This window comes from Microtus ochrogaster, chromosome 17 (genome assembly GCF_000317375.1).
Source record: "Microtus ochrogaster isolate Prairie Vole_2 chromosome 17, MicOch1.0, whole genome shotgun sequence".
In the NCBI taxonomy this organism is placed as follows: Eukaryota; Metazoa; Chordata; class Mammalia; order Rodentia; family Cricetidae; genus Microtus; species Microtus ochrogaster.
Window position 1 is genome coordinate 12,694,456 of NC_022019.1, and position 21,363 is coordinate 12,715,818.

Below are 21,363 nucleotides of genomic sequence, written 5' to 3' on the forward strand. Positions count from 1 at the left end.
TGAGAGCTGGGAGCAGAGGTGGGGGGGGGGGTAGCAGGACAGAAGGCAGGAGAGCAAAATCCAGAGTTTGGGAGGCCTGATCCGAGGGCAGTGAGGACAGTATATGCTCTGGAGAGAGCATCGTCCTCGGCAGCAGAGGCTAGGGAGAGTGCTGGGGACCCCATCCTGAAGGTGAGTGTCAGCCCAGGAGGAGAGCTTGGGTTCCTTGGCCATATAATCAGGGCCCAGGATTCAACTCGCCTTTAAATGGGGGTAGCATCAATCCCCGAGACTGGACTTAAAGAACCACACCCCGAATGCAATGACCTCAGAGATACCCACTGTGTCTCATTCTGGCAGACGAAGACACAGGCCTAGAGTCAGTCTGGAATCCACGGTTCTTGGCATCACTGCACCAGAAACCGGGGCCCAGGGAACCCTTCCTTAGGACACTAGCGCAGCTGAGAGCCTCATCAATCACTGTATCATGGATGCTCTGGCAGATGCATCAGCTTGACGCCACTAAGCACAGAGCCAGGCCCACTGCTTGGTTTTGTTTCTCTGATCCAAAGGAATGATTGTTTTTGATCTGAGATCCAGAAAACAGGAAAGGGAGATGGGAAAGGGGGGAAAGAAAAGGTGGTGGCCCCAGTGACACCCCACTGCAGGCTTCGCTCCCACCCTAAGCCTGGTGTCCCAGGTTGACCTTGGAGGACTCCCTCCAACTACCCTCAACCCCAGTCCTTTCTGGCCAAACTTGGCCTCCTTCCTAATGCACCAATGAGAATAGAACTGAATCAGGGGCATGGTTCAGCATCACCGTTGCTGATATCCTGAACAAGGCAGCACACACACACATACGCATACATGAATGTGTGTGTGTGTGTGTGTGTGTGTGTGTGTGTGTGTGTGTGTGTGTGTGTGCACCTTCCTTCTCTCTCCCTAGTCCGGGGAACATGTTGACTGAATCTTTTCGCACCTCTTCTCTTTCAAAATTTTTTTGTGATGGTTTGTCTTGATTGACAACCTGATGGGGCTAAGAATCACCCTGGAGACACATCTCTAAGTGTACCCATGAGGATGCTCAGACATGTTTAAATGAAGGGGGAGATTCACTAGCACTATCCCAAGTAAATAGCAAGGGTCCCAAGTAAATAAGATGGAGAAAAGGGAGCTTCGCACCCCCATTTGTCCCTCTCTGCTTCCTGACTGGGGATGAAATATGGCCCCTGCCACCCTGCCATGCATGACACTCTCAAACCGTGAGCCAAAATCAGCCCTCCCTTCCTCAGGCTTTTGTTGAACATTTTGTCACAACAGAGGAAAAAATGATACAGTCATCCTTCAGCCCCTTTCCAGGAACCATTTCCCTGCCTGGCTTCAGCATCCACCCTGAGGGGACTGCTCTCGGGCCAGCTCCTCCTCCCGCCAGTCACCCTGAGTCATCTGAGGGCAGGCGCTGGTCCAGTTTCCTCCAGAGCATCCCCGACAGCTCGCATACAGACTAGACCGGGGCGAAGAGCTGAGCGTCCCCACAGGAGGGAAGAGGAACCCTTGCTCAGAAGCTCAGGTCCCCCTGTCTGTCCCTCCACTAGGGCGGTCCCCTCTTTCCTCTCTCAGACACGGCTTCCTGTCCTACATCTGCTCCCATGAGGAAAAAAGCAAGAGCCATAGCTCCTGAGAGAGGCGACTGACAGGGTGTCCTAAAATCAAGTACTGTTCTGGGGATTACAGCAGGGACGAGGGACTGTCTCTAGGCAGTCAGCTTGAAGGGACAGTGTCCTCCTGTTCCACTCAAGCCCAGTGAAGAATGGATCTGTGCATGAAGCAAGCTTTTATTAGGGACAGTACAGACATCTACTAAATGCCTGCTTGCTGGTGCACAGGGATATGGAGCTGTTAAAACACCCTTGTTCCTCGGTCTCCAGTCTGAGGATCAAGGATATTCTATGCTGGATCCCCTCTGAGGGCTGGTGCGTGATAGAATCTTTAATGTTGTTCTCAGTCTCAACAAGTCCATCTGTAAAACAGGTCCTCACCTTGCCGATGACATAGGCTTATTGAGATGAATGATAGAAACCCCACAGAAGGGACCTCCAAAGATCCAATATTCAGCATCTGCTAAGCTAGACAGGAAGGCGAGCAGGCACTGGGATAACCAAGGTGGAGACGGGGGGGGGGGGGGGGAGCAGGTAAGCAAGGGTCCTTGACAGCTTGAAGTACTCACCATCCTCGCACAGGTTCAGCTTGGACAGGCTCCTGCCGTCAAAGGGCTCCTCGAAGATGGAGCCGCTGTCCCGGTCATTGACGGTGTGCATGTACATGGCTTTGTTGTCCATCCTGTCCTGGAGCCGTGGAGACACTGGGTAGCGCGAGCAACAGAGGAAGGAGACACTCAGTCAACTATGCAGAAAACAAACAAAGGGTGGATCCAGGTGCCCGCCCGCAGGACCCCCAGCCTGGAGTGTGGTCTTTTCTACATCTGCAGGAACGAGGTGCACCGTCCAGGTGCAGGACCCCTCCAGCTCCAGCCTCTCCCTGTTCAGTGCTAGAAGGCCAAGCCCTGGCCAGTTTGCAGCTGTTCCCTTAGCAGCTCTCTGTGGGGCTGGAGCCGTAGGCCAGAGACACCATGGCCATGCTGGACAGCACTTGAAGGAAATGCTACTACCCACATGGTGACTACAGACAGCTTCTGACAGAGGTTCTCAACCTGTGGATTGTGACCCACTTTGGGGTCACATGACCCTTTCACAAAGTCATCTAAGATAGTCAGAAAACACAGCTATTTACATTACGATTCATAACAGGAGCAAAAGGACAGTAATAAAGTAGCAACAAATAGAATTTTATGGTTGGGGGGTCACCACAACATAAAGGAACTGTATTAAAGGTTAAGTAGTGCCAGGAGCTTGAGAACCTCTAAGGAAGCCATTAGCAGCTTGGGAGGGTCAGACAATTGCATAAGGGAAATTAGAAGCACAGGTGCATTGAGAGTTTTAGGGTCAGCGGAGGAGGTGGGAAGGCACCCTATTTCCACAGTGGGCTGAGGCAGGACTTCATCTCCCAGGGAACCTAGCGGGTGAGCAGTCTCAGTGAGTCTTAACGAACAACTCTTGACCCCGGGACTTATGCCTATCTGATCCCCCAAAGCTGAAGCAAGGTCTTGAGCTCCTGACTTGGGAAATCCTTTCCCCTGAAGGGATCCAGCCATGGCCTCCACCAGCACATTCTGTCCCACGTAACTGTGTGATTGGAAGGCCATCCTCAGGGCCTGCACAGGAGGGTGACTCCAGGGCAGAGAGGCATTGTGAGACCCAGGCTGGAAGGGATTTTCTGAGATTTTCTAAGACGCATTTACATTCTTTGTGTAATGAGAAAAATCCTTTTCATAAAACCAAATTGCAAAGTGTTTGTTTACACAGAATCCTTTGGCTTTTCCCTCTCACATATATGCCCTGTAATCTTGCACGCTGCTTTCAACACAGTCCTAACTGGTCATAAGTTTATGTCAACTGGTTTTCCTGATGCTTTTTAGCTGTCTGGATGTTTAACCAAAATAAAGAATGGGGGGGGGAGGAGGGAGTGACGGGAAGGAAAAGGACGTAAAGGAAGAAGAGAAAGTAAGTCAGATGGGGTGGTGTTTATTTCTCTTTAAAGTGAAATTTGGAAAATGAAGCCTCCAGGAAGATGGGTATAATTCCAGCATGGAGGAGACTCACTGAGAGCCTGAGAAACAAGCAAGCTCCCACGAGCTGGATGAGATGGTACAGTGCCTGAAAGGCCCTGGTAGGGAGACTGCAATGGGTCTTAGGGGTCAACCCATCCCATCTTAGAGGCAGGACCTGAAGGAAGCGTGAGTGGGGATACAGAAGGGGAGGCAAGATCGGAGCAAAAACATGTGCCCTCTTTTCCCGACTTGAACTTAATCTCCAGAGACGAGGCCTTTGGGGCTGAGAAGAGGCTGGGACTGAGCAGAGGATGTTCAACTGCCCTTCCAATGAGCCAGGAATGATGGGGTCTCTTCCACGCCCTCACTCCAAGTAATGAGACGCCCCGTTCCCCACACTGGCTCACTTGCTGGGGCACATGCACACATGCACTCAGCTTCTTGGTCTTTCTTCCAGTCTCTAGAAGGGACAGGAGATGAAGATGGTCCTTGGCTCTTCCAGGACCTCTCACACAGACAGCTCCCACCCAGCCCCTCGGAGCCTCTCCCCATAGTGTCCAATCTGCTAGTCTCCTAACAGTGGCTCTTTATCCAAGCCCTCCACCCAGCAAGGGCCTCTAGGTGGGGCACTGGGTGGCTCCAACCCTGCTCAGCCATAGGGGATCCTCCCTGGTCTCAGGATGTGTGTGGTCCCTTCCCCTCTGGCCCCCATCTTGAGGAGTTACAAAACAGAAGGCACCGTTTCTGCAGCCCTGGCTCTGCCAAAGGCAACAGCGTCTGCAGCCAGAGGGCCCCAGAATCCACAGGGCAGGGAACCCTACTTTCATGCCACCTTTCTTCTCTCCAGATTGGCTCCAGACCACTGTGATCTGGAGTGTATCCACAAGGCAACCACCCTAGCCATCCTCCTAACACCTCTTGGCTGGACTAAGCAACAGCCTAGGGGAGCTGAGAGAAAGGGGCTGAGGTGTGAAAGGAATGAGTTGGGAAATGCTCAACTCTTCATTAGTTGGGGGAAAAAATGTAAGCATGTTCTGCCCGTTCCAGTTTTATGTGGGGCTGGGTTTTCTCCTCACGAACTCAGGAGCAAGTGCTGGACTCTGAGACCCCATCTATTATGACCTTTAGGCCCAGTTTGCATTCTCAACCATGTCTCAGCTGACCATCTTGAGTGTAAGCAGCTAGTGCATTGTAAACATCCCTTGGGCCTCAGATGAATTTCCCTGAGGGACCTCGCTGGAGTTTCTCCTGGGAGCACTAGGAGCAGGGCAGCGAGGCAGCTCATTATTTTATCATTCCCACTGTAAAGATAACCTAACCAACACCAAAGAGGCAAGGATGATTGTAACATGAGGGCCAGTGAGAAAGGTACTGAGCCATGTGGCTAGCATAGATAAGAACAATGGGTTAATATAAGCTACAAGAGCTAATAAGTAGCCTGAGCTAATGGGCCAATCAGCTTTATAGCTTCTTTGGGGTTAAACAGCTGTGGGGAACTGGGCAGGATGGAAACCCCAACAAGCAGGCCCCCCTTCATGTTACAGATGATGATATTGGAAATGAGAGTGGAAGATGAAGTAATCAGATCATTCAGGAGATCCCTGCACACAGCACTGACTCAGCCATGGCCGCTGTATCAAGGATATACATGTGCGTCAGTCACTTTCAGTGGCCATCTTCCGGGCTACTATAAGGCAGCAGAGATGAGCACACCTTGGAGGGCCAGCCAGTGCACCCCTGTAAGGGCATGATCAGAGGGAGGGGCCTGGAAGGGGAAACCTGGGCCACATTGAAGGACCCACAAGTTTTGGTGCTCAAAGAGCCTAGACTTCAGCTTTGCCAATCAAAGAGAAGCCACCCTGAAAACAGGGAGGGGCGTTCTACTGACCTCCAGGGGATGTTAGGATTCACTCCCCACAAAGGGTGGAATAGGGTCAGAGTCTGTATCTGACAGCTGAAAATGCCATAGGACATCCTTGCATGCTCTGCACGGGTGTGGGACATTGTCACATGTTCTGCACGGGTGTGGGCCATCCTCGCATGCTCTGCACGGGTGTGGGCCATTGTCACACACTCTGCACGGGTGTGGGACATCCTCGCATGCTCTGCACGGGTGTGGGCCATTGTCACACACTCTGCACGGGTGTGGGACATCCTCGCATGCTCTGCACAGGTGTGTGGGGGACACCTTCACACAGGTGTGGAAGTGGGGCAGCTCACGGCACAAGGGTTCCTTTTTCCATCTTTCATTTTGGGAAAGTGGCCCAATCTGCTGGTCTCATCCAGCCTTCTGCACTATAGCCCTGAGGTGTGAAGTCCAGGGGATAGGTGAGGATCATGGGAGCTGATGTGGGAGAGAGGACTTTACAATGTCTTATAGAATAGCTGGAGAAGGGGGTCCAAAGAGAATCCAGTCTCACTGGTTGGGTTTCAGAGTCCTGCAGACTCCCCGTTGCTCAAAAAGTCCTAGAAGTGAAGCTGTGTGGAGTTCCCTTTGCAAAAAAGCAATCTCAAATGTGGCATAGGACTGAGATTAGGACCCCGGTTCTGGAAGTTTCACCGGGAGCACCAGAAGGGTCAAGATGGATCAGGAGCCTCACTTGCAACTCGGAACTAGTTTCTGTGTGCTCTGGCTTCTAACTCGGCAGGGCTTACAGCTTTTCTTTGGATTGCCAAGTTTCTAAAACTTACTTAAACCAAACAAGGTCACTGCAAATGTGGCCTCTGAGAAAAAGCTGCTAGGTAGATCTTAAACCCTTCCTTCTTCTAAGTACTCAGTTCTCTGGATCCTAACTCACAGCTGGAGAGGAGCAGATGCTCCTTCAATAACCTCTGCATCATACATAGTACCCTGGTGTGTATATGTGTGTATATATGTGTGTGTGTCACATGTGTGTACATAGATACATATATATGCACACACATACATATATATACATCATACATATATACACATGCATACACATGCATCCATATATTCAACACACACATAACATACACACACACACACACACACACACACACACGAGTGGCTGTCCCCTGACCATTTACTCACTGAATAGGCTCTGGGAGGCTATGACATGATAAGATAAACAGAAATGAAATAACAGCATCCCTCTGGCATCAGAGTGCAGGCTCATGTTCTACATCCTTAGCAGCTGGGTCCTCGGGCCCAGGTGTCTACAGGCTCAGATCACTGGACTTCCCCCACCTGAAGCAGGCAACGCTAGCTTCTGTGTCTGCAAGACCTCCCAGTCCTCTGCTTCATCAGATCATCATTCCCTCCACCTGCCTTTGCAGCTTTACCACCCCGTAGCTTCCAGGTCAAAGTGACACGACTCACCTGTGTGTCTGTGTGGAGGCTGGAGCCCGCGCCTTCAGTTTCCAGCAATTGCCATGATAGCCAGAAAGTTGACTGCTGTCCCACGGAGACCCAGGCAGTCTCTCGAAGCTTGTCCCCACAGCCAGCCAAATCCAGATGGAGTCATAGAAAGAGGCTTGCGGGGGTCACCTAGTGACTTATCTCAGGTCAGGGCCACAGGGTCACTTCTGTAGGAGAAGCAGTTCAACCTGGTGGCTGAGTGAAGGGTCTGCACCTGGTTCAGCGGTCAGCCTCAGAAAGCGATCCGGAGATGTTCTGTGGAGGCTCCCGCAGCTCTGCTAGGTACTGACTGGGTGGGAGCTGCTCCAACCTCCAGTCTTAAAAAAAAAAAAAAAAAAAAAAAGTTCTTAGAGCAACAGCTAGATGGAGTCTGGACTATGCTATGCTCGCCCTCTTGTGGCCACTGTCTGAATTACAGCTATACACCGAGCTTCCAGCCCCAGCCAGAAGAGCAAATCAGCATTGGCTTTGGGATCCAGTGCCTGTTCTAAAAGCGCTCCTCAAAAATACTTTTTGGACAACTTCTGGGAAAATGGCAGCTAGGTCTGGCTTATGACACACCCGAGGAAACCAGATTTTTAATGCATTGTAGGGCAGAACTGGCATTTCTCAATTCATTCATTCAGCAAATTTGGCATTTCCTGAAGTCATATCCACTCCCAAAGGACTTGGACACTCACACTGGAGCTATTTAGAATAATGTCTGAGGGCTCTGAGAGAACTTCCCAAAGTCAAGTTCAAGACGACTCGGCAACAAAGCCAGTGTCTGTGGAGCCCAAAAACTGCAGAAAAGCAAGAGACAAGACTAAGAAGCCAGCCAGCCTCCTGGGAGCCTGACGGCAGGCACCTCTAAGAATGGGAAACAGCAGCGCAAACAATTGCTTTGTAAAAAGAGCTGCACAGTCCAGGAGATAACTGCATCTGCTGGCCCTGACCTCTCAAGCAGGAGGACCTGCACACATTAAAAAAAATGGGTGTGGCGGCACACGCTGTGCCACGCTCCTCAGTGCTGGGGGTGGAGGCAGGAGGATGACTGGGCTCAGTGGCCAGCCAACCTAGCCTACCTGGTGAGTTCCAGGCAAGTAAGGGACTCTGTATAAAGTTCCCAAGACAGAGGAGGCTCCTTAGAAATGACTTCCAAGGTTGACTTGAGTCCCCACGTACGTTTGTAAATGTGTACACTCAGACACGCGTGCATACATAAACACACACTAAAATAAGATACAAGAAAAAGAGATTAAAAGGAAATCCAACCAGATGTTAAAGACGCGATCAGACAAGAGAGCTGGGGAGAGTGAGATGATATTAGAGAAACACCGCCCCTCCTTCCAAAACCGGTCTGAGCCTTGAGCGGTTAGGTCACGTGGTGGATCTGGACCGCAGCACTCAGAAGGTTTGTAAATAAGTGTGCCACTGCCAATGCTCGCTGACTCCGAAAAGGGCATAGTGTTATAGGAAGGAAAAAGCAGTGATTGTATAAGGGGCAGGAAGTGGAGGGCATAGCTCAGAAATGGGCCCGGAGGAAGTAGAAGCCAACCCTTGCTATGGACTTCATGAGCTGCATCCTTCAGAGGGGCCCTGTGAAGAGAAGACAAGGTCTCCAGCCAGGCAGTCCCCCGGCTCTGTGGCTGTGGATTAAGTCATGGAACCTCTTGGAACACAGGTTCCTAGTTTTGGCTTCCCTGACTCAAGGGAATCTTTAAAAACATGGTCGGGCATCCCAAAGGTCAGCCATTGCTATTACTTTTCAGAGTTGACAGCTCCTGACAAATGGGACACTAATTGTCATGTGGGTCCCCACAGTGCCCAGCTGCTGACAGCTAGCGTCAACCCCAAGTCATGAAGCAGGGACCCCTGCCTTCCGGAGTTCCCTGCTCTTTGCCCATTGTGGAATCTGCCCAAGCACCTGTTCTGTCTCCCTGGACTCACTTGAGTTCATTCTCCAAAAGGTGTGTGGATGATAAGTTGCAGGAGACAGCCCGGGTTTCTCCACACTGTCCCAGACTCATAGGCTGTGAAGTAGATAAGCATCCTCCCTGGGCTACCTCAAGGGACCTACCTGGAGCCCCTTGCATTGTCACACTCAGGGAGCCAGGGTGCTTTCCAGGGGCTGTATCTCAGAGACAAGAGGATCCAATTTTTTCTTGAGAATTAGATAATGAAATTATTATAATGTGAGCAATTTCTAGTTGGTAGCCAAACATTCAATCATAAGAAACCAGTAAAAACAGAGGGAGCCTTTGGGCCAAAACCCTTAAGAAGAAAGTCCTGAGATAAATGTAAACCAGACACTGGTATTGGAATGATGTCCTCCCCATGAACAGGATGTGGGCTACCAGCTTCCCAGGGCACACTTAAAACACTTACTTTACATGACTCTGAGTGAATGTGATTCACTACAGGTTTAAGTGAGGCAGAAGAACGGGGGTCACAGAGTCCCTGAAGTCCGCATTGACAAATTCATACACGATGGCATGTTTGGTTCTGGATGCATCTGGTAGGAACCGTAGCAAGGGTGTTGAAGGGTCCAGAAGTGAGCAAGCAAGAAAAGGGCATGTTTGGCTCGGAGAAGAAATCACTCAGAGGAGGTTTGGGGTGGCCAATCCATGCAGGGATGCCATGGGGAGAAGCTCTGGATTTCTCTGAATTATCTGCAGAGATTCAGAATTCTCTCCACATGCAAAAGCCTATATTAGTTGTTTCTCTGTTGTTGTAATAAAATATCGTGGCTAGAAGCAACTTACGGGATGAGTTTATTTTAGCTTAGGGTTCCAGAGGGAGAGTCCACAATGGTAGGAAGGGCCAATCCCATTTCATCCACATACAGGAAGTAGGGCTATAAAACCACAAAGTCTACCGTACATGACGGGCTTCCTCCAGCAAGGTTCTATGTCCTAAAGGTTCCATACCCTCCCCAAACAGTGCCATCAGTCAGGGACCCAAGTATTCAAATACATCAGTCTATAGGGGACATTTATCATTCAAACTACACCATCCTGGATCAGCACTGAGTCAGCTAGAACTGGCTGTCAGAACCAAAAATTCCCACTATGGACTTCACGTGATCACAGTCAGGGACTCTTTCCCCAACAGGATTACCGCACCACGGGTCTCCTACATCATGTGGCTTGCCAGACCCTGTGACCTCTGATGCCTCCCCCCACTTCTAAAGGGAAATGTGATAAAGCCCCTCCATCGTGCTGAGTGATGGTAACTCAGAAATGATTTTGCTGCTTAGCTTGCTCTGGTCAGGGAGAGAAAGGACATTCCGTGCATGTTTTCAGAAACAACTGAGAACCGGAAACATGCTGTCCATCAACACCACAAGCCTGACAGTAAAGACATCTCAGCACGTATCATTCCAGGAAGAGCAGAGAGGGGAAAAAACAAAGGTTGAGAGAGAATTTTTTAAAAATTATTTTAAAAAGAAGGAATTGGAATTGGTAGCACACACCTTTAATCCCAGCACGTGGGAGAAAGAGGTAGGTAGATCTCTGAGTTCAAGGCCAGCCTGGTCTGCAGAGTGAGTTCCAGGACAGACAAAGCTACACAGAAAATCTGTTGTGAAGGACAGGCTCTAAAACCACAGAGAAACCCTGTCTCGAAAAACCAAAAAAAAAAAAAATTTTTTTAGGAAAGAGAGGAAAAGAGTGATGAGTTAGTGTAGTTAGTGTCTTTCTTTTCTTTCCCGAAGCATAAGTTACAGTTGGTGCAAAATGGAAATTTTATTTTTATTTGGATTGTATATTTATCAAAGGAAGGCATGCAAGCATTCTGCTGTGTAAGGCTTCCATAAGCGAGAGCTCCCTAAACTCTCAACCATCACGCCAAAAACCTGTTTCCCATCGGCGTTCATCCCAGCTCTCACTCTTCCTTTTTATAGTTAGCTCCTGTATTTCTAAAAAGAAAAAATACAACTCAGACTGGATTTGTCTTCTCTACAGTCACAGAAATTGTTTTCAAATAAATCAGTAGGGAGGCTGGGGAGATTGCTCAGCAGTTAAGAGCATTTGCTGCCCTTGCAAAAGACCTGAGTTCTGCTCTTAGTTACCCACATGGTGGTCCACAACTGTCTACAACCCCATCCCTGGGGGATCCGACAGCTTCTTCTTGCCTCTGCAGGTGCCAGGCACACAGATGGTACAGATATATACATGTCGGCTGTATTAATTACCCTTCTATCGACGTGATGAAACACCATGAATAAGGCAACTTATAAAAAGATGTGTTTAATTGGGCTTCAGGCTTCAGGTGGTTAAAGTCCGTGATGGTGGAGCAAAGGCATGGTGGCAGGAACTGAGATTTCACATCAAACAAGAGAGAGTAGAGAGAGACACTGGGAATGGTGGCGGTCTTCTGAAACCTCAAAGTGTGTCACCACGGACACACCTCCTTGTAATCCTTCCCAAACAGTTCCACCATCTGGGGATCAAGCATTCAAATATATGAACCTATGGGGGCCATTCTAATTCAAGCCTCCACAAAGGCCAGGCAGTCATGCACATAAAAATAAATAAATAAATATAAAAGACAAAAATCTATCAGTAGACTCTCTAAGGAGACACGAGTCCTTGAAAAGACAGTGCATTCATTCTTTTAGTTCCGGAGAGAGAGGGCATTTTGCCTACAGAGGATTCTTTGCACAGCTCCTTCTCAGAGGCATCCTCTCTCTGCTACATCTCCTAAAGCTGGGCCCAGAACCAGCTGGTCTCCAAGCTGATGACAACATCCCAGCAGGCTCTGGACACATTGCAGACGGCTGAAACCCCAGTATCTAGGGCTGACATTCCAAGCCCACACGGATGGCCACTCTGAGCCCTGCAGGCTTCCAGGGTCTCATCGTGCTAACATTCCAAGTCTCAGCTCAACACAGGCAATCACACAATCTCATATTACTGTAAGAGCCCGGCATTTGTTCAAAGACCACAGAGAGGCTCCCAAGCGCCTCAAGCCTTCTTTATGCCCAATCCTTTATGATGAAGAGGTGACCACGCTGCCCAGGGATGGGGGTGGGGCTGTCCTTAGCTGGACGCTGGAGAACACTATCCTTCAAGGATACTGCAGTTCGCTCCCAGTGGGAACTCAGAAGTGGAAGAATTAGCAGAGCTGGAAAGGTCTCCCAGGCAGCTCTGGGGCTGCTCAGCTGCATGAGTCCAAAGTGTTAACTGCCTTAGCATTTTCTGGAAATTGCTGGCCCCACAGTGACGCAGAGCCTCCGCCTGTTCTTTCCTCCCTATTCTTTCACCCAGCCCCACCCTCACCCCGAAAGAAAGTTCCTAGCCTTCAGAACATTGCAGCTTGGTCTCTCAGAATGGGAGGCTCGAAGACGTCATTTGTCCAGGTGACCAGGCAGAGGATCTGAGGCACTCAATCTGAGACTCTGGACTCTGTCCCTTTGCTAGCTGTATTAGTCATTATGGTCATGGTTGTCATCATCATCGCTGTTGGGATCAAATATCTAATCTTTATTTCTTTAAGCTCAAGAATCAAGGGTACAGTCCACAAAAGTGGGGAGTCATGGTGGCCGGGGAGGAGGCAGCTTGCCACATTGTGTCCACAGTTGGAAAAGGAGGCAGGTTATCACATTGTGCCCACAGTCGGGAAGGGAGGCAGCTTGTCACGTTGTATCCGCAGTCTGGAAACAGAGCTAGGGATGATGAATCCGAATCTCAACTCCCTGTCTCCTCCTTGCTCAGTCCAGAACCCCAGCCCACAGAACGCTCCCCCTACACTTATGACGGCTCTTCCTTCTTCAGTTAACCCAGTCTAGAAACCCCTTCAAGGACACAGGCTTTCTCCTGTACGACCCTAGACCCCGTCACATTGACACCAGCATTACTAATCATCGCACTGCCCGAAGATGCAGAATTAAGACCTCGGACCTGCAGAGTTGGGAATCTGTCCGGATGCTCAGTTCTCTATCCTGCCCAGACCTGCTGAGTCAGAACCCATCCTCAAACAAGACCCCCTGACAGACAGCTTACCCATGCGGCTGAAGGTTGATGCATTAGTTATTCTTCTCTTCTCTGTGGACAAGTAACTAACAAGAAGCGTTTACTAGAGAAGGGGTTTATTTTGCATTATTATACAGTGAAAACTGGCTTGAAAGCGAACCTTTCCCTTCAAACAGCTGTCAGTATCTATGACAACAAGGAGACAAGCCTTTAGGGGAAAACCAAAACTGTATTAAATCTGTGCTCACTGCCATGAGTGTCACAGCTTCCCACCACTTCAGGCCTTTTCTGGGGACACTGGTGAAAGTATTAAGAAAACGTGACTTTGTGGGGGCTGGAGAGATGGCTCAGAGGTTAAGAGTATTGCCTGCTCTTCCAAAGGTCTTGAGTTCAATTCCCAGCAACCACATGGTGGCTCACAACCATCTGTAATGGGGTCTGGTGCCCTCTTCTGGCCTGCAGGCATACATACAGACAGAATATTGTATACATAATAAATAAATAAATAAATAAATAAATAAATAAATAAATAAATAAATAAGAAACGTGACTTTGTGAAATTGTGTGGTGAAAGGTGCCAACACTTAAAACATCTGTCTGATCTGGTGAACAAGTATTTTCATAATGCCTTATGCTGTCAAACCGTGCAGTGGTTTCTAAAATGTGTTCACATGACAGAAGACAATCCAGATGTGGTGCTGGACACATGCAATTCCAGAATTTCAGAGCCGAGGCAGGAGAATTTAGAAAGAGAAAGGCCTGCTGTGTGTGTGTGTGTATGTGTGTGTGTATGTGTGTGTGTATGTGTGTATGTGTATGTGTGTGTATGTGTGTGTGTATGTGTGTATGGGTGTGTGTATGTATGTGTGTATGTGTGTGTATGTATGTGTGTGTATGTGTGTGTGTATGTGTGTGTATGTGTGTGTATATGTGTGTGTGTGTGCGTGTGTGTGACAACACAATGGATTTTAGTGTAACAAGATTTAAAAACAAAGTTCACTGATTCAGTTTCAGCTCCCACACTGCAACCAGCCTTTAAGAAAATACCATTCTTGGGTGCTGGGGATATGGCTCAGTGGCTAAGAGCACTGGCTGCTCTTGAAGAGGATCCAGGTTCGAGTCCTAGCACCCATATGGTGGCTCACAACCATCTGTGATTCTAATTCTAGGCAATCCAGTGCCCCTTTCTGTCCTCCATGGGTGCACCCACATCCATACAGGCAAAACACCCATATACATTAAAACATAAAATAAATCTTTAAATAAACTACCATCCTTCAAGACCGTACAATCAAAGAACTACCCCACTGATAAATTCAAATACCTATTAAAAACATTGCCCTGTATTCCAGATCTGTATTTGTCTACGTGGAGTGGAATTTTCTTTAAGATCTCAAGCAAAAAGACTGGAGCCCAGCAGGGATCTAACTGGCTTCTGTTTAGAGGGGAGCAGAGCACCGGCATTCATCCTCTGCTTTTGGATGCCAGAGGATGTGAGCAGAGCCTCTGACTCCTCGCCACGTGTTTCCTGCCATGGCGGATTAGTGCCCAGACTCCTGAGCCAATATAACTCTCCTTCTGTAAGTGGGCTTTTGCTATCACAGCCGCAGAATGGTAACCAACACCTGGTCAAGGGCCTATCCCGCGGGACAGCATTGCCTCCTCCTCAAGTCACATCACTGTTAAAGCTGGCTGGAAACAGTCTGGTCCCTGAGGCCGAATTTTATAACGTTCTGCTTGACGTTTAAGCTTTCTAACGTGTAAATATCTGCCTTCTGTGAAGTGTAAGGTTCTTGTCCTTAGAGCTCAAAAGTCCACTCAGGACTCAGGATGACAGATTTTCGGCTGTAAAATAAAATTATACCAAAAATAATGATATCCTGGTTTTATGTTATATAGAAAGTTCAAAAGATGAGAAATGATTTTTATTCTGTTTCAAAAACATAATAATAATTCTGGTTATTTGGCTCCAGGCTTATTTTCATATCTTCAGGTTTAAGTCCTCCAAACTAAAGTGTTGTCCCACGGGGGCCTGCTTTTCTGGGGGACATTCGCAGGAGGAAATCTTGCATGCCCCTCCGCAGCTGCGCGTTCTCGGCAACCTCCCTCAGGCTTCTGTGGAGCTTCTCCATCTCCTTCTGCTCACTCCTGACGTCTAGGGAGAAGCGGACACGCATGCACAGTCAGAGACACAGACACGCACGCACCCGGTCAATGCTGCTTCAAGAACAGCCCTCTAGACGAAGCCCTCCACAACTGAAACTTTAGAAGGATATAAGATCTGGAATAATCAGAAAATCCTGTATCTTTGTTTTATAAACATCCCAGTCAAGCCAGGGAGTCTCTTTGTTACCTGAAGACATCTCAGCATGGGTTGCGGGGAGGTCACACTTAAAAAGAGCCTACCCCTCAAAAAGCCCTGGGTGACTGGAGAGGATCTAAGTCCAGCATCCACAGCAGGCAGTACACAACCTCAAGGGGAATCCCATGCCTCTGGTTACCAAGGACACCTGCACTTATGTGCCTACATGTATGTATACACGTACACACACACACACACACTTTAAAAAACAGTAAAATTAATCTTTAGGGAAAAAGTCCTGAGAACCTTCTGGGCGTTCTCTTAGACCTCCTCAGAGCCTGGTGAGAGGCACAAGGCAGAGGACACGGTGGGACCCGCCCACAATCCCACCAGGCAGATCTCTGTCCCCCAGACCTCCTTCCTCGCCCAACCTCTGTTCCCAGTGAACTTGCCTTGCTCTCTTTTGGAATCGAAGATGTTCATTTTCTAATATGATTCTGATTGTGCTCTCACTGTGCTTAGCTTGCTATCTGTTTTGTACATGTCTTTTGTTTGGTTTTGGTTTTGATTTATTTGGTGAGTTGTGTGTTTTAATGTTTTTGTTTTGAAATAGGCTGTCATGATATAAGCCCAGGCAACCCTCCGGCCTCAGACTCCCAAGTGCAGGAATTGCCAGCATGTGCCATCAGGTCAGCTATGAGGGGTAATTTTATGGCAGCTTCCCAGGCCATGGTGTCCAGACACTCGTCGGATTTAGTCTGTCTGGGAGGTTCTTTTAAACTGGGGAACCTGGAGCACAGTCGCCACCTCCCCTTAACGTGTTATGCCACCAGCTGAAGGCTGCCCTCCCTCTGAGGAAGAAGAGATTCTCCGATCACCCTGGCCTTCACCTGGGTCATCAGTTCATGGCTCTGCAGAGACCACTTTTGGACTCCAACCAAAACTCTTTAGGGTCGCTGGCCTGCTACGCTCTTCCACCAAATGTCTGATATGCCTGACTTCCACAAGTGAACATCCACACACATTCTCTGTGTTCCGTTCTTCTAGAGAACTCTGACCAACACAGTCCTCAGGGTAGAAACTTCAGATGAACCCTGGGTCTGACTCTAGCCATCATCGGCTCACCATGTGTGGATAACAGCTTCCCTCAAGGTCCAGCCTCGGCTAACACAGCTTCCCTGGTGTCCAGTCTCGGCTAACACAGCTTTCCCAGTGTCTAGCCTTGAACTAGCTCTGCTTCGCAGCTATGCTAACCATCTGCTTCTAGAGTGGACCCTCTCCTTCAGGTCTCAAGTGTCATTTCTCATGAGTCCTCCCTTGAGCACCTTCCTGGACCATATATTCTACTACTTACTGGTTTGCTCTTCCCTGTCTCTCTCTTGGGAGACCACATAGGTGTCTTTGCTCTATTGTTAAGTGGGGGGGGGGAGTCTGGGCTCTTTAGTCTTGAAGGTTCCATTCCGACAAACCAGGCAATACTTGAATGCACAGTTTGCCATATGGTCCTTTTATAACCTTGGCATCTGGCATAGTCTTCCATCATGATATGCACTTGGTATTAGGAGGAAAAGAACACTTTGTCTAGGCAGGCAGAACTTAGGTCACACTTGGGGTAGTTGTCTGCAACTGGACAGTTGGAAGACCTTCAGCAAGTATGATTTCCTTAAAGGCAATCTATGATACAGTGACTATAAAAACTCAAGTCCCCCTGAGACGTCCTCCACAAATGGCTATACACCACGCATGCTTTCCCGCATGCCTTTCTTCCTCTCCAACACCTGTGGAGATGATTTTTACTGCTGTGTCCTGGGCTGAGGTGCTTCACGGCCACAGCAGTTGCTCCACTGCCCACTAACCACGTGTCTCCCATAATCTGTGCTGTGCTCCCAGGGGTTTGCGTTGTTTTGCCTTGGGGTACCACAGACGCTGCTGCTCTCATAACCTTGTCTGTGCCATTTTGTGCACACGGGGCTGCTGAGAGGGTAAAACCCTAGATTCCCAGGATGCTCAAGACTGGGGAATTTTGGCGAGAAATTTCTCAATTACCCTTCTCCCCACTTGGCCACGATCTCATTTATACAAGGCATTTCAATGAAGCCCTGGGCAGGGAAGGGAGGCACAGCCACATTCCCAGGAGAATCTTTTCCCTCTATCACTAGGAGATGGGATCTTCTCTAAGGCAGCATCTTGGAAAAACGGCTATGGAGACAGAGGGCGAGCTTGAGGGTTGCTGTTTGCCAGTGGCCAGCTATAGAAACTTGGGAGTAAGCATGGCCTAGGCTGTCTCTTTTCTCTGCATCTAAAAGATGGAGCAGTGGCTAGTATCTCTGAGGACTGGGGAGACTTACACAGGATGGCATCCACTGAGTCCAAGCACTTGTCTCTGTTGGGTCCTCGGCAGAGTGGGACAGTCAAAACCATCATCTGCAGAACTTGTTCTAGAAATTCCAACCTTGATGTCTGTGCTTCTACATTTTTATTATTTATTTTCATTTGTGTGTGTGTTTTGCCTGCATACTTGTGTGTGCATCATATGAATGCAGTACCCACAGGGGTTAAAAGAGGGGATCAGATCTCCTGGGACTAGAGACACAGAGAGTTGTGAGTCACCATGTGGGTGCGGCGAGTTGAACCCAAGTCCTCTGGAAAAACAGTCGGTGCTCTTAACTGCTGAACTATTTCTCCAGTCCCACCCACTTTGGTATCTTTGAACTCAACCAGGGGCAACTGCACAACTGCCCTCCGTTCAAACGTTTCTCTACTCACCTACAAGCTCCTTGTAGAGACCATCTCCCTGGGGCGCAGCAAGGGTCAGCATGGTAGTGATGCTTCCCTTGACCCTCTCAGTGATTCCATGCTACGTGACAAGAACATCAGATCGTTAGGATGGAGCAGCCTACAGGAAAGCGAGTTATAAAGAATGAACCTCACTGGACCCCCCAGCTGTAGATGACCCCAGAGGGCTATCAGCGGAAGGCATTCTCATCGGCTACTTCCTGCCTCTGCAGCTCCCTCCATGCCTATGCAGATGCACGGCAGCTGTCTCCCGGAGGCAACCTACTGAATCTGGAGCTAAAGAAGAGATGCAGCTTCAAACTCACAGTCCTCTCCTGCGTGAGTCCTGGGTGGCTATCTATCACCATTGCCCCCGTGCAGCGCACCTTGTTAGACAGGACCAACTCGTCTTCCCCAAAGGCCTGAGAAATGTCTTTCTGCTGTTCTCAACCCTCTGAGCACCTAAAACCCCTGTCTGCCCTCCTGTGTTTCTTATCTCCTGTGGCAAACACCAAGACTCCTTCCTCCAGCTTGGTGGACTCTAGTCTTGAAATCAAAACTTACTTCCTAGTCTTATACTTTTTCAATGCCAGAACAAGGGCCCCTACCTTGACTAGTAAATTCAGCTCACTGGGCCTCAGCATCCTTGTCTATAAGATGAGGGAGAGGGAGAGCTATAGTTCTCTAAACCAGATATTGTTAGCTCACTATGGTAACAGCAAATCAGCAAGCCGCATGTGGTATTTTGAATGAAAATGGCTTCCATAAGCTCATAGTGAGTGGCACTGTTAGGAGGTGTGGAGGAAGTATGTCACTAGGGGTGGGCTTTGAGGTTTAATAATGCTCAAGCCAGGCCCAATGTCATTATCTTCCTGCTGCCTGAGGATTAAGATGTAGAACTCTCAGCTACCTCTCCAGGACCATGTCTTCCTGACATGATAATAACGGACTAAACCTCTGAACTGTAAACCAGGCCCCATTAAATGTTTTCCTTTATAAGAGTTGCTGTGGTCACGGTTTCTCCTCACTACAATACAACCCTAACTAAGTAAGGCATTGTACAACTGATCAGTTTAGCAGCAACTGATCAATACATTCAGTAGACTAGTCTTCTGCTCTTCAGCTTACGATAACATTATAAAGGGACCCACTTATTTTTTATTTTTAGTTAGGGAGCTAGTTAGTCTATAGAGGGAGGTGGCACAGGCAGCAGCACACAGACAGAACCAGAAGACTACTTGTGGGAGTCAGTTCTCTCCTTTCACTGTGTAGGCCCTGGGGATCGAACTCAGATCGCCAGGCTTGGCAGCAAGGGCCTTTACTTGCTCATCCATCTCATCGGCCCAGAGGTCAGTTTAAAAACAGGAACTTTTCTCACACTAAATACATATAAAACAAAATTCCTTCCATTTTTAAATAATTAAAAGTTGACTAATATTCTTTTTTCTTTTCTTAGTTTTTCAAGACAGGGTTTCTCTGTTTAGTCATTGCTTCTCTGTTTGGTCCTTGCTGTCCTGGAACTCACTTTGTAGACCAGGCTGTCCTCGAACTCACAGAGATCCGCCTGCCTCTGCCTCCCAAGTGCTGGGATTAAAGGTGTGCCACCACCACCCAGCAAAAATTAACTAATATTTTTGATTTTTAAAAAAGTGAGAGGAAAGCCAGGCAGTGGTGACGCACGCCTTTAATCCCAGCACTCGTGAGGCAGAGGCAGGTGGATCTCTGGGGGTTCGAGGCCAGCCTGGTCTACAAGAGCTAGTTCCAGGACAGGCACCAAGGCTACAGAGAAACCCTGTCTTGAAAAAAAAAAGTGAGCGGATGGAGCACAAGATGATCTTACCCATTCTTATCTATCCACATGTCTATGATTTAAGCTATATATGCACACGGTCAGTGTATTAGTCCCTTTTCAGTAATGTGTTTCATTGAGTAGCTTAATGATACCATTTCTGCATACTCGGTGGAGAACGGCTCTATCGAGTTTGGCCAGCTTCCCACATGTGTTTCTGGTCTGTGGTACCATGCTAACTGAGTGGAATCAAACAGCTGCTAATAAACAAGATAGCTCTCACCTAGGCCAAGGGAAGTTCCCCGCTTTATACAACAGAGACTGGCTTTTGTGAAACAAACAGGGGAAGTTGGGAAGAAGCGGAAGAGACAGTCTCAGGGAAGTTAGTGAGGAGCTGGCTTGATGCTGCCACAGCTAGTTTCCTCTGGTGGGTGGGATGGAGGTCAGCCAAGCCTGAACTGGGACAGAGGACTTTGGAGCCTCGTAGCCAGGGAGGGGCTAACGAGACCAAGATGAAGGTTTTCTGTCATTGGGAAGGAGAAGGTAGCAAGCTAAGAAACCCAGAGCTAAGACATGTACATCTGACACATAGAGATAACAGGATATTTAGGTCCAAGAGGACTCTTAGGAACCACATCAGAAACAGATGGACTCAAAATTGAATTTGAGCCAGGTCCTTCCACTCACTGACTTACGGATATATTCTGATATTTTCTTACCAAAATTGTACTGAGCTGAGCCATCTTCCTTATTAAAAAAAATATTACTGCTTTCTGATTTTGCTACTGTTGGATACTGGCACCATGTCACCTGGTCCTGGACTCCCGGTAGCTGTGACCTCTTGGCTCATCTCTTCTGCCTGGGCTTGTTAGTACATAGAAGGGGTACAGCGAGAGTACCACCTCACAGATTTGCTGGGGATTCAGTGAGGGAATTCATGCCAAGACCCAAGCACCCACCTAACTATTAAGGCCCCTGTCCTACGGATTCCGACTTTGCAGAGATGTGTGACAAGGGACAGAGCTGAAGGGGTTGTGTTTCTAAAGTCACAGCCCCATGATGTAGTGGACAGTAGCGTTTGAGGGCAGGCAGAGAAGAAAGGATGCTGAGCACGGTGGGCACTGTCTAGGCCCAGGACAGAGAGCATTCGGCTCCAGTTGGCACAGGTATCTACCATTTCTCCTGTACCAGCTCCCCATTTACGCTCCCCAGGACTGAACCACCCGCTGCCGAGGCAGAGTACCTTCAGTTGTTGAAACTGGTGCCACATCCTCTCTTGAGCCCTCTCAAACATGCCCTCGGCTACCTGCCGCTCCACCCCTCTTCGGATGACATCCTTCATTCTCTCACAGGCTTTCCTGCCAGCGATCTGAGCTGCCTCTGACCAAGAAAAAAAGATAGCCACAGTCACATGATAGCAGGGACTGCTGAGAAATCTGTGGCATCAGAAGAAAAGCCAGGCATGCAAGCAAGCAGAAACACACACACACACACACACACACACACACACACACA

General features: G+C 48.7%; 2 protein-coding genes across 2 annotated transcripts in view; both read right to left on the reverse strand.

Annotated features, from left to right (window-relative positions):
* Scara5 (scavenger receptor class A member 5) overlaps positions 1-7,327 on the reverse strand; it is a 97,701-nt gene extending 90,374 nt beyond the window's left edge. The window contains exons 1-2 of the mRNA XM_005355505.3: positions 6,990-7,327; positions 2,207-2,341 (exon numbers count right to left, since the gene is read on the reverse strand). Of these exons, the coding sequence (XP_005355562.1) occupies positions 2,207-2,318 (112 nt within the window). The 5' untranslated portion in view covers positions 2,319-2,341; positions 6,990-7,327. The remainder of the gene's footprint in view (positions 1-2,206; positions 2,342-6,989) is intronic.
* A 7,664-nt stretch (positions 7,328-14,991) lies between these two features.
* The window catches only part of Nuggc (nuclear GTPase, germinal center associated), a 40,554-nt gene continuing 34,182 nt past the window's right edge, over positions 14,992-21,363 (reverse strand). Inside the window, exons 16-18 of the mRNA XM_005355551.1 lie at positions 21,092-21,228; positions 18,051-18,141; positions 14,992-15,137 (exon numbers count right to left, since the gene is read on the reverse strand). Of these exons, the coding sequence (XP_005355608.1) occupies positions 14,992-15,137; positions 18,051-18,141; positions 21,092-21,228 (374 nt within the window). The remainder of the gene's footprint in view (positions 15,138-18,050; positions 18,142-21,091; positions 21,229-21,363) is intronic.